General features: G+C 32.2%; 1 protein-coding gene across 1 annotated transcript in view; it reads right to left on the bottom strand.

The window, feature by feature from the left end:
• LOC111379170 overlaps positions 1 to 5,909 on the bottom strand; it is an 11,701-nt gene extending 5,792 nt beyond the window's left edge. Inside the window, exons 1-6 of the mRNA XM_023002506.1 lie at positions 5,668 to 5,909; positions 4,765 to 5,000; positions 4,422 to 4,680; positions 629 to 808; positions 395 to 550; positions 3 to 23 (exon numbers count right to left, since the gene is read on the bottom strand). Of these exons, the coding sequence (XP_022858274.1) occupies positions 3 to 23; positions 395 to 550; positions 629 to 808; positions 4,422 to 4,680; positions 4,765 to 5,000; positions 5,668 to 5,697 (882 nt within the window). The 5' untranslated portion in view covers positions 5,698 to 5,909. The remainder of the gene's footprint in view (positions 1 to 2; positions 24 to 394; positions 551 to 628; positions 809 to 4,421; positions 4,681 to 4,764; positions 5,001 to 5,667) is intronic.
• Between the last annotated feature and the right edge of the window lie 8,186 nt (positions 5,910 to 14,095).

Raw genomic sequence — 14,095 nt, 5'->3', positions numbered from 1 at the left:
AAGTCTTGAACATCAACCAATTTCTGCGACATAAGTGAATGCAATGAGGCACGGGACTGTAAACTTTCACAACACGGGGACTAAAGCATTGCGGGTAATCAAATCTTATAACTATATATGAAAAGTTATAATAATTTTGACATGCAGAAAAAAGATATCCAAGCAAAGTCAAAAATGATCGTAAAAATGTAAGCAAGAATTTAAAATTATTTATGAACTGTTAAAATTTGATAACTCTGCCTATGTTTTTCATGGCCAATCCCTAGCCCAGGTAAAGGATGTCGGTTGCAGTAATTTTGTAAAGTTTTGCAAAGAAAAATGATATATTTAGCAAACTTATAACTATCCATAATTATATATCAACAGTCCCTTGTGATGTGAAGAAGCAACCTACAGTTCGATTTTTCACAAGATCTTCATAGTACAGTCTGATGTGCCGAGTGCTGCTAAAATACTCCAAGGCCTCCGATACTCTCTGGTCCATTTGCTTTAAATCCGCTACCAGGGATGATAAATCAATCACTGGCTTATATCTTGAAAGGGTATCAGCCTACAAGAAGCAGGTAAAAATTCACAATCTTATTAATGCATCCCCCTGGGGAACAAAATGGGCGACCATTGGGGGTACCTCTTCAAGAGAGTGCACATGAGACTTGTGAGTTCCATTCAGAAGTTTTGCATATCGATCAAAGGAATTTGCAAGTACTGAAACCATCCGACGTAACAGATTTCTTCTAAAGAGAAATATTACAGACACGCCTCTATTGTCAAAATATTGAACAATCTCTTTATGGTTCTCCATCAAACCCTGTATCAGCCACAAATAACAATATAGATAAACATTTTTCCCTGGTTAACACTATCAACTGAAAACGTGGGATGACAAGAATAAATTTTAAAGTAAAAATAATGTTTCCAGTGACTGTACATTAGACTTCTGCCAAGCAGAGGAGTAGCCGGATGCCCCACTAAAACATTAACATTGGTTTTTCTCAGACCCACCTTGGGCATAGTCGATTGCCAACCAACTAAAAAAACCATTTTCTTTTTTGTTACTTTATAGATTTTTTTCATTTGTTTATGAATTTGAATATTGCTTATGATTTATTATGCACTTATTTTGCATTTTAATAATTTTTTACACTTCCTCTAGGCATATGCCTTGTGTCATGAAGAAAAAATGCATCACATTACACCAGCGGCACATAGTATTGTTTACCGAAAATGCATTCAACCACTTTTACTATGCCAAAAAATTGGAATATTTGCGAACCACTTTGATATTAAGAATATTAATCAGCGGTACCTCCTTTTCTCATCCGAATTTACTTTATAGCATGATATATATCAATCAACATACTACAAAATCTTTTCTTTCAATCCGTCCTACTTGTATACTTAATTCAGTAGTCAATATAGCATCAATTCCCAAAAAAATTGAGAAACGTCAATTGTTTAACAGGGGTAATAAAACTGCACAAGGAAATTGACAAGTGTATTTTGTGCATTTATTTGAGCCTTTAAGTTAGAGTATTTATTGATTATTTTGATAAATTATGGCTTAATTCTATGTGCATTGTGTTTGTTAGGTACAAATCAACAAAAAAGGCAAAATTGGAGAAAAATGGCTAAAGAGAAGTCAAATGAATGAAATATGATCAAAGTATTTAACACATATCAATTTTCAGCTGAAAAAGAAGAGAAGTCAAATGGATGAAATATGGTCAAAGTATTAACAAACATCAATTTTCAGCTAAAAAAGTTACGCTTCGAATTTTCAACCTCTGATTGAGACCCACTTTTTACATAGTAAACGTTCGAATTGGAAAAATGATACCTCTAAAATAACGATAGCTCTTTAAGTTATCTTTCCAACACACTTTAAATCACTTCAATTAGTTATTGAGAGAGAAAGTTACAACAAAAATACCGTTTGCTGCTCAGAAACAAAGCCACGCACACGCCTTAGTTTGTACTAGGCGCATGCCTAACCTCTCCTTCGACAGCCAGAAGCTCAAAATGCCTTTAGAGGCACATGCCTCACTTACAACTAGGCACGTGCCTAGTTCAACTCTGGGAAAAATTTTACTTCCTTTTCTTTGTTTAGCAAGTTTTGGATTAGTATCTTCTAGCATTCTATATAACCTAAGCTTGGTCCAAAACGTGAACTTCCAAGTTTTTATCATTGAAGAAGTCCAGCAAGAGGAAAACAAGAGTTCCACAATAAGAATTGAAGATTTAAGGCTTGGATTGAAGTCAATTGTTGAAGAAGTTAAGCTTGAAGAACTTCTAGTTATTTTATACAAGTGATGTCTTTTCAATATCTTTTGTATAATTTGAATATCATAATGCTAGGCTAAAATTCTTACGTATTGGATAAATGATGAAACCTATTGAACGCCTTTTAATTCAAAGATCACTTATGCATGCTATTTTATTGTTTAAATACTCTATCATCATTTAAACAATAAGTTGCTTATTATAGAAGGGAGACTTATAATAAGTTAGAATATTGCATATTTGACCATGAGCAATGCATGTTACGAATAACATTTATGCTGTGTGAAATCTAGGTAGATAATCGTGTGATTGAATGCATCTCTTCACATATGAATTCGAACTAGGAATAAGGTCGAGTCGTGATTACGATAGATTTAATTTATGCTGAAAAAGAAGGTTAACGATAAGTGGATTATCAATTGTCATGAATACTTGAAAAACACTAATTTACATGATTTGAGAGTGGGAAATAGAAATCAATAGGTGAATTGTGAATTCCAATACATTCATTACATTATTTTATAAAAGTTATATATTTACATAGTCATAGTTAATTTAGATACAACAAAAATCAACTATTTTGTATTACAATCATTGAATTTGGTAGAAATTGGTAAATTATAATTACAACTATTCTGATGCAGGATAAAAGAAGGGACCAGAAGAAGAATTCCAAGAAGAAGAAGGCAACAAGAAATGGGGGAGAACCGGAGAAGAAAACCAGGGGAAGGGAAGGGGAAGCAAGGGAGGAAACGACTGCAAGCCAAACACAATAACATTTCATTCCATCATCGTCCCCCTGTAATTACAACTAAAAACCATATAAATAGTAGAATAAAACCTAACATTCATGGGCTTGGACTAGACCCGCTAGACAAGTCCAATAAAGTGAAAAAAGACATAATTAAATAACATGAAGTAAAACTAAATAGACCGAGATGTCCGCATCAACTCTCCCATCCCAAAACTAAATAGACTGAGATGTCCGCATCAACTCTCCCGGGATGGGAGAATTGAGCAACTGACTGCAGCCTTTTATAAGTTATTCCCTCGACAGAGTCGAGTTTTTGTCCCACCCCGGGAGAGATAATGAGGACATCTAACTTGGACTATTTAGTTAGTATTTTATTTGGGCTTGTATTATGTTTTGGGCTTGCCCAAACCTTTTATTTTGTTTTTGGGCTTGTATCATGTTTTGGGCTGGCCCAAGCCCTTTTATACTTTGTTTTGTATAAAGTTTGCAGCCCTCTATGCATGGGGAGCAGATTTGATGGAATGAAATGAAAACTGAATGTTGCAGACTTCCACCGCCCTTCTCTTCTCTCCTCCTTCTTCTTCATCTTTCCTCCCTGGTTTCTACTTCCCCCTCTCCTCCTATGTAACTGGCTCTGTGTTTGTGATTATCTAATCCTACATCATATTCCTTATTACTTGTCAATGATCCCGTATTCTTGCGTGTTTTGTCAAAACAAAAACTTCCACTAACACAAGGCGATAAATAAAAGAACCACAGGGAACGAGGATTATTTTACAGAACAGGTTGCATGATGCATTTTCTAAGGAGGCTCCTGCTACCCCCTAAAACAATTTATTTTCAAGATACTCCCATATCATTAAATATGTATCCCGAATATTATGTTGTGTACTTCAAGAAACTATGAGCTATAATAAGTATCGGTTACCAAATTTTTATTGTCCACAAGCACAGGTCACTCATCGATCTTCTAATAGTATAAGTTCGCGCCGATTTTCAAAAACCTTCGGATCTATAAAAAAGTTGTCCCATCTGAGTTCATTAAACCTCATTTAGAGACAATCCATGTGTACTGTAATGCATCCTTGGTAAGTCCTACAACGCCCTCCCTAAACTAAAACATAGTGCTATGAACTCTTTGCCAATATTAAATTGATCCAAGGTTGAATGACTCACTGTCTTTTACAGTCTCTTCTCTTCATAAGCTTTAAGTTTCTGTTTAATTGCTAAAGCTAAACAGTCTACCATTAGACAAACGTAAGGGCAGTGTCTAAAAAGAGTATCATTTTGGTTCCCCTACTTGCTCTCCAAATGCAAAAGAAGGGCTTCACTTCAATGTACTCAAATTTATTTAGGCACTTTGATAATGAATTATATGATATCTAACCTGATTAAGCATCCACTTGAAGCCGACTGCAGCAGAACACTGATTCTTGGAAGCACTGGTAAACCAATCCAGATTATAAACTCTATCAAGAGTTGTCAATTTTGATGTAACATTATTTCTCCTCTCTTTGACAGAAAATATCTCGCCATTGGAGCTTACATTAGTATGGCTATTCAACAGTGTCTCAAACCATCCACTTCCAGATCTTTGCATTGAAAAAGTAGCAAAGTACCGTACAGGATTACACGCACATTCAGCCCTAGCTTATACAGAAGAAATCAGCATGAGATCCAACGAAACATGAGAACGAAGATTAATAGCCTAAGAAAAGTTAAAGGTGTACCTACTAAAGGTTTCAGGCTTTGGATAGTGCGCATATGGAGTTTGGGATCGATCAACTTCATAATCACAACAATGCCTCTTGTTTATTTCAACATTTAGCAATTTACTGGTGGTGCCAAAATTTGTTTGATTTAGACAGACAGAGCATATATATACACCACACACCATTGCAAATACCAACACTATCATCCTCAAAAAAACTGGGGATTTCTTGGGAGATTTTATAATTATGGTGCCCTGAAATCCATTTAAAGCCACTGTCACTACATTAAAATTACAGAGAAAAAACATACAAACCATCATGTCCAATTTGTATGGCAGAAATTTGGGGGTGGGATAGGGTGGTGGTAGGGCGAGGTTCAAAAGCAACTCAAAATTAGAAAACAAGCATGTCACTTTCACTCAGATTAGTAGAAACAAATTCAAGTTTCCTCTCCCACAGGCCATAGCTTACTACTTCAAATTATCTCACTGAAATTCATCCCAACCCACCAAAGAATAAGCATAAATTCTAATAGATTTCCACATTGAATGATATTAAGGAAGAAAACCACCAAAAAAGTAATACTACAGAAGAAAAAAGATAAATTATTTCCATTTCCATGCCAAAAGAGATAAAGCTGAATGCCTGAATCAACACCGACATAACTCCAAGTCAAACCCTCTCACTCAAATTCATCCCAACCCACCAAAGAATAAACATAAATTTCAACAGATTGTCCATATTGAACTATGTAAGGAAGAAAAACAGCTAAGAACTTATATTTAAAGAAGAAACAAACAAAATAAAAAATTCCAGTGTTGAAGATAAAACATGCCCTTCGAGAAAAAGATAAATTCTTGAATCAACAACATAACTCGAATGAACTCAAACCCATAAAAAATCAAAAAATAAAGAACCAACCTTGGTAAAGAGACAGATTGCTTCGGCCATTATATCTCCCAAGAAAAACACAAAAAATCAAAGGATTCTTCCCAGAATGCCCATATATACTACATATACAGGTAAAATTGAGCACAGCAGAGTTTCTCGTTAAGGACGGAGCAATAAAAGCTAACAGCCGGGGCAACTCCTCCTTACCGTCAACTTCTTCTCCTTCGCCGAGTCTCTTCTGAAATACTTTATTTCAAAATAACTGTAATCAGATTAAAATAGTATTTTAATTATGTAAAATGCTTCTTTTACATAACAATTTACATAATATTTTAGATAATGATGATGTGTCAAAATGTAAGCGAGAAAGTTATTTGGTTCATGATATTTTGATCCAATTAAATTTTGCCACATCATTTGTTGGTAGACTATTATGTAAATTGTTATGTTCATGTAGCACAATTCGTAATTATTAAGAATAGATTTGGGTTAAATCCATCAAATGGCCATCCAACTTTATAACAAGTGTCATGGTGAAACAAAATTAAATTTGATGGCCATAATGACACTAAATATAAAGTTAGATGGCCCTTGATAGATTTAACCTGAATAGATTTTGATCTTGATTTGGCATGTATTTTTGTACCTAATAATAGGGTAATGCAATGAAGTAGAGTCGAGAGTTCAACACCGTACCTAATAAAATTAAGAATAATTCTTTTCTGAAACTATTTCTGTAAGGGTGTGTATTTGATTGCAAAATGGAATTTACATGACAAGAAAATAAATTACAGGTAATTGAATTGTTTAGAAATTATTTGCATGAAATTGTCAATCAGATGTGTTTGATTAATTTTATTTTTAATTTAGAAAATGTAATATTTGTCCATTTTTTATCGGTAGGTAGATGTGAAAGAGAGTAGATAGATAAGAGAAAAAAATATAGAGTGAATTATCTGAAAAAAATATATATATATATTCTCCCTAAAGAAAATATTTTCCTTGTTTTCATAGAAAATATAGTCACGTGATTAAAAGTAAAAAAATATTTTTCATGAAAAAAAATTAATCAAAGAGTACAAAAATAAAAATTTTAGTAAAAAAATAATATTTTTCATAAAAAAATATTGACAATCAAACACAGCATAAGTGTAACATTGTTTTAAAATAAAAACACGCGATTTAAGGCGGACCGAAGGGCAATGCTGATGTCGTTATAAGATTTTGGATTTTGTTGGGGGGCATGTGATGAGTTAGGCAAGAGAATTTTTAATTATTTATTCTTTGAGTTAGGCGGAAGATTAGAGTAGACTCGTAGCTTGATTGAAATAGAGGACCATGTTTCCCGGTCTTCACCATATTTTTCCAACAAACATAATGGCATTAAAGGTTATGACGGTTTAACCTTTTGTAAAGTCGCACGTGAGCGTCGCGTGGAGATTTTATGGCAATCTTTGTCTATGTAACTTTGGAACTACTCCCTTCATCCTATTAAGATAATTTTTTTCTTTTTTTTTTAACACAAATTAAGACAGGGTAATTAATATAGTTAAAAATACAACTTTTTTCGTATATTTTTTAATATTCAAAACCTACATTAAGTAATGGCTTAAATAAGAGTAATTCATATTTGTTAATAATAATGTACATTATGTAGGAGGATACTAGAAAATTAAGGAAATAATTGTACTCTCAATAAGGAAAGTAGTCTATAAATTGGAATAGATTAGGGCTGCGCAAAAAATTGCGAAATCGAAAGCCAAATCAAAACCGTTAAATTGAAACCATTGGTTCGGGTCCATGTGCAATCGTGGTTTCTTTTCCCTCGAATCGAACCAAATCGTTTTGAAAATTTTTAATTAAAATATTAATTTTATTAATTTAAAAATTTTATAGTTTTCACTTTTTTTTAAAATATATATATATATATCAATTTAGCAATACAAATTACAATCAATCCATTGAAATAATCATAAAAAATAAATTAGCTTCATCATTATTGACCTATAATTTAACAGGTTCATAACATATGTCTGTACCCGATATCTAAACTAAACTAAAATTATTCCAAAATCATATGAAATAAAAAAAAAATCATATATTTTCAACGATCCAAATCATATTTAACAAAATTATATCAGCAAATCATGTCTAAAGTTTTATAAGTCCTAACATAAACTCTTATTTACCTAACATTTGACTATTATCTACCACTACTGAACGAACCGTCAATCGCCTTTGCCTGTTAGTAATCTCTACTTGAATCACCTCTTTCTCTCTTTTCTTTCAATAAATTTTTGATTCTTATTCAAGCCATTTGTTCATTATTCTTTCTTTTATTTGTTTTTTTAATTTATTATACACTTGTGAGTTGTGGTTTAGATAGAAAATTGATTGCTTGTGTGTTTAGATGATTAATGAACTTGTTTGTGATTTGAAAATAATGAAGGACATGGCTTATTGATTGTGTGAAAATGTTAGAGTTTTCTAACTAATACTACTATTTTCTACTTCCATAAAGTAGTTAAATGATGAAATTCGTCAATTTTCAATAAGTCAAAACTCTATCAATCTCTATACATCTAAACATATCCCGTTCAATCATTCTTTAACATCTCACTAGCAAGACGAAATGAATTTTAACCAAACTATAATAACAGAATATAACTCTACTACATTTACCAACCGTTATATGACAATATGAATGTCAAACAAGAAAAGGTAAATAAAAATGAAGAAAAATATATTTGTTCTATTAACATCTTTTAGCAACCAATTTTGAAAATATGAATGTAATTTAACCTTATTAGTTCTCGTTTAAACTTATAGTTAACTTATGTCAAATACATTACTATAATATCGAAAGGTAAACCGCAGATTAAAATCGAATCAAACCGCAAATTATGGTTTGGTTCGAAAAACAAAATGGTTTGATTTGGTTTGAAAAAATTTCAAATCGCATAAAATTGTTTAAGTTGAAAATATAGCACACATAAAATGGTTTGGGTTGAAAATATAGCACAAATCTTTTAAATCGAACCGCGTTCACCCTTAAAATAGATGGGGAAAAATATCTATCATTGTGGGACAGAGGGAATACTATTCAACGAGCATCATAAGAGAGGATCTAAAGGACAAAAAATAACATAATGAGGATCTATTTGCTACATGGTGCGTAAGTTAACTAAAGTTGTAGTTTTCCCACTCAATTATAAGAAATCTTTCCAACTTCCAATTTTTAAAAAAAAAAAAAAAATTCTGAAACGAAATTTTTCTTTCTTCAAAAAATTTATTGTAGTATTTTAGTCATGCAAAATGTCAGCATTGCCCTTATTTTAAAGTGTCCTATGGGTAATGCAAAGTTGACGAGAAAGATTAAATCGTTTAAGCCCTTGTTTGATCCCTTTTTTTTAAGAATGCATTTTTTCAAAATTCATTTTCAACTATACATTTTTTAATAAAATAATAATACACGAATTTCAAAAAAATTTCCTTACTTTTTAACCACACATTCTCCAAAAAATTAATATTCCATAATTCATTTTATCCCAAAAATGGGAATCAAACAGGGGCTAAATAAACTAGGATTTTGATGAGAATAGGTAGATAATAAAATTTGCGCGAATAGGAAGAGATATTATGTCCAAAAATCTCGTCAACTTGTTTCGTTTGATGAAAATGTCAAAAGGATTCGAAACTCGTGCGAAAAGACAAACGAGAGAAAATTGGTATTCACCTTTGAGAGAAAATAAGATATCTATCAAAAAATCCAAAACTTAATTATTGAGCCTTTTCTTTTTCCCCTTTTTTTTTTCCTTTTTAATTCTATATCAGAGTTCATTTGAAAGAGTCTTCGACTCTTTATCGATTTTTTCTTTGTTTTTAATTCGTCCCCATAGAGGGTAGTGGCACAAACTTCTTGGCGAGGAGTATTTAAGTAGAATTTAAGTTTAGCCAAATGAACCCTAAATAGTATTTAAATTTTGCGTGGTGCCTTAAATGTAAATGTGTCATTGAATGACGTTAGCTATTACGACAAGTCAACAAAATTATTTGTTAAAAGTAGAAATTACACAATTCCCTACTTTTAAAATTTACAATTCTAAAATAAAATGGATAGTTTAATCTTTAAAAAATCTGATGTTTTATTTTAATTAATATTTGTTTAAAATAAATATTTTTACTAACTATATATACTCCATTGCACACACAAACCCTAATTAATTCACAATTCTCTCTCTCTCTCTCTCTCTCTCTACATTTCTCTCTCGTCTTGCACTCTCTCTATTTCCTGAAGAAAATGCAGGTGGATGTGGTGTGGTGTGGTGGTTGCATGGTGGTGGATGTGGTGTTGTGGTGGAGGATCTAGCGGTGGTGTTTTCCGTGGTATGGCAGTGTGTGGCGGTGGTGTAGGTAGCGTTGTAATTCCAGGTTGTAGCAGTGTTCACGACACTGCTGTTAGGCATCGATGTGTTCGTTGTGCACGATCACGGTAGTTTTGGGGTGATCGATTTGAAAATGGAAGCAGCATCAACGTTTGAGGCGTTGATTAATGCGGTGTTCGTCGCAACAGTCGCGATGGTTTTTGGGTGGTCGATCTGAAAATGGAAGCAGCAGCGGTGCTTGAGGCGTCGATCTGTGCGATGTTCACCGTGATAGTGGTGGTAAGTTGTGGTGGTGAAAGCTATGGTGTTGTTGGTAATGTCGTGATGGGTTGTGGTGGTTGAAGCTATGGTTTTGTTGGTGTTACAGTGGTAGTGTTATTGGTATCATGGTGGTGGTGCCGACGACAGCGGCAGGTGGCAGTGATTGTTTGGTGATGATCAAAGATTAATTGGTTGATTGTGACTATTAAATTGGTTAATTTGTGACCAATAAGAAAGATAAATTGTGACCAGAAAAATAATGTGTGACATAAAAAATTAATAATTTGTGACTATTTAATAAGTTGTGACATAAATAAATTCTGACGTATAAATTTTTTATTTGTAACCGACGAACAAATTTGTGATCTACAAAAGTTTTGAATTGTGACCATAAAATAATTTTGACATAAAAATTTTGATATGTGACCAAAAGATAATATGTGAGTAATTAAATTGTGAATCTGTGACCAAATTGTATAGATCCGTGACTTTAATATATTTGATTAATAAAATATAAAATTAATTAAATTATAAATAAAATTTAATGAATATATGATTTCTGAAATGTATGACTTGTTTTCTTAATTTTGAAATGTATGATTAAATTCTTAATTATGAAATTTTCCATTGTTAAAATAAAAAATATGGGTTCACTATATGATTTAAGCCCATTTTTACCAAAATTAAAGTCAAATTACAGTTTCTCATCTAAACATGTTTGTTAGGCGCGGGAAGTGTTTTGTCTAGCATATACAAAACCAAGCGATTGCAATAATACAAAAAGTAAAGAACATTAGAAAATGGTTCACGGTGTTTGACTCAAACCTACATCTTGGGAGCTCCACAATATATGGATGCTTATCTGCACAAAATCAACAAAATATGTCTCAAGAATGTACAAGAAGTTCGCACGAATCTCTCAATAAATGAGATCATTGAACCAAACACCTCTCAACTTTCTCTTTCTATTTTATTCCTCAACCCTATGATCAACACATGATATATGTATGCTAATCTACACAAAGTTCTAATAGCGAAGAAGAAGAAGAATCAACAAAAATGAAAACCCAGAATTACAGAGGAAATGAAGGACAGAAACAAAAGCCCTAACCACAATAATATACTCTCATACCCTAATTACATATTAAAGGATAAATATGCGATTCAGACACTCAGCCAATCTGGACCGTCAAAATGGATGGACAAGATTTATCTATTCACATGCGGCTATTATGATGATTTATCTGGCCCACATATAGGGATGTCAAACAGGCCGAGAGGCTCATTGGCTCGACCGCTTGTGGGTGGCACGAGCTAATCCCGAGCCCGAGTCGAGCAGGGGACTCAATTTTACTCGGCTCGTCGAGCCCACGAGCGGCTCGTGGGCCTTGTGCCCACAAGGCATTTTGACAAGCCCACGAGCCTCGTCCAAAAATATGAATTTTTTTTTAAAAGGTGCAAAAATGTGCAAAAAATTAAAAAAAAAAAAAACAAAAAAACACACGAGCTCTCGAGCGACTTGTGGGCCTAGCCGAACTCGCTCCCGAGCAAGGAGCCGGCTCAAGCACGGCTCATTTTTCACGAGCCAAAGGGCCGAGCCGAGCCATCACTACCCACATATTGATAAAGATATCTTCTACTTCAACACTTGAGAAGTTGATAAATAAAATAAATAGAATTCAAGTGATATTATCATAAGGGGAAGTAATGCATATGTATTCTTTTTCCTTCACAAATGTTTTATCGATTGAATTTTCTTGACAAGTTTCTAATGAGACAATTTTTATAATGTATTTAAGAATAATGTGCTCTTTTTTCTTCACAAGGATTTTTTCTATAGAATGTTCCTTAAAAGGTTTTAACAAGTCATATTTTGGTGCAATGAATGCTCATAACTTAAAAATATATTTACCTCCAATATCAAATTCTCATATTTTACAAATTGTATACAAGTCTTTTGAAGAGAGCCCCAATAAAATATATTTTTCATAAAACCACCATAAAGATGATATTTTTTGAATACTATAACAAGACAATATGGAACATATTTCACTAGAATTGTGACATTAACTCACAAGACTTTGATATATTGAAATCGGGGATAGTTGCAATACTTTTTTCCTTCACTTAGATTTTGTCCCCTTAAATTTTTTTGACAAAATTTTAACAATGAGCATTTGATTACTTCGAATTTATTTATTTAAAAATGTTGTCGATTTTTATATCCAGCAAGTGTACAGATCATAAAAGTAATAAAGTGAACATATGAGTTCGAATATCATTCCAACAAGAATTACTATATAACAATTTATTCAATTATTTCTAACTTCAAATTGATCGAAAACAAATAAAGTAGTTATTTTTCTTCGTGTGATTCTATTTTAAATATACTAAAACGAATAGAAGAGATTTTTTTAATATGTTGGTTTAAGTGTTAAAATTCATAATTTTACCATAGTTATTCCCTTAATCTCAATTACCATAGTTATCCATTTTCCAATTAAACTCATTTTCCCATGCTATTTTAGTCATTTATGTTCTAATATTGCAGTTAACTCATCTTCATTCTAAAATTATTATAGTTGGTGCAATGCAAGTTCTAAAGTTTGCAATTTAGTCCTCAAACTTTTCAAATATTGAATTTAACTCTCGAAACTTATGAATTTTTACCGAATGCTCCATTAGTATTTTTAGTTGATCTCTTACACTTTGATTATCTTCAATTGCTTCAAATTAATTTCAATTAAGCTAGCGATTATATCCTAGTTAGGAATTTCTTACAATTAACCAAATTTAACCTAAAGTAAGTAAATATCTGCTCAAAATAATAATAAATCAATAAGAATGGATAAACCATACTTTTTTATTCGTTAGGCATTTCTTTCTATCAAATTTTTGTTAAAATAAAGTTTTTAACGAGACATAGGTTGTATGTTAGTCATTCTAGATGAAGTGTCATTAATTGAATACTATTGTGAATGACAACTATATCTATGAAGTCCTAATTATATCCTATAAGTTAGTGATTTTAAATTTCAATGAAACACACAAATAATTTTGAGTTTCCCAATTCTCTTATTCTATTCTCTATAGTCTCTTAGTTAGACAACACCTTTCATATTTAAATAGTTCTATCGACCATTCATTAGGCAGAATTTCTCTTTCGAATCTCTTCCTACAATTGATACTTTCTACAATTAGATGTTAAGTCGGTAAAGATAACTCTATTCTTATTTACTTCGATTATGATAAACTAACTACTTGTTTGATTGTAATAAACTAATTCAATTTAGTAAGCTCTACTTGATTGAATTATAGTTCAAGTTTGGCAGGGACGGGCATAGAAACTCAACGCGGCACGGTTTATCTACATAGGAATACACATCCATATCACAATTCACAAGTCATTAAAGATAATTTGTGAGGGTAAAATTGCGTCGAGTTCTTTCGAACTTAAATGCTACATATTAGTAACCACTATAGTCCACGTACCCCGTGAAAGTGCAACAACTATAGTCCATTAACTGGTTTGCTAAAAGAGTGTAAGTTTAATGGTCCCAATAAAAGAGACTTTCATTTGGTTTGCTACATTTTTTATGTTACACTTATGTGTACATACTAAATACTAATTCATCTTTATGATTCAGTACACGTTGTCAAACCATTTATGTGCAATGGTCTCAATCTTTTTCTTTTCTTATGTCAAAAATTTCTTTATAGAATATTTGTTTGATTGACATCAATAGTCTTGAAAAAATGAACTTGGAAAAATAAGCGAAAGTTTTTATTGGTAGACCAAAAAAATAATAAAA

This window comes from Olea europaea, unplaced genomic scaffold (genome assembly GCF_002742605.1).
Source record: "Olea europaea var. sylvestris unplaced genomic scaffold, O_europaea_v1 scaffold1940, whole genome shotgun sequence".
Classification (NCBI taxonomy): Eukaryota; Viridiplantae; Streptophyta; class Magnoliopsida; order Lamiales; family Oleaceae; genus Olea; species Olea europaea.
This window is presented reverse-complemented; position numbering and strand designations above follow the sequence as displayed.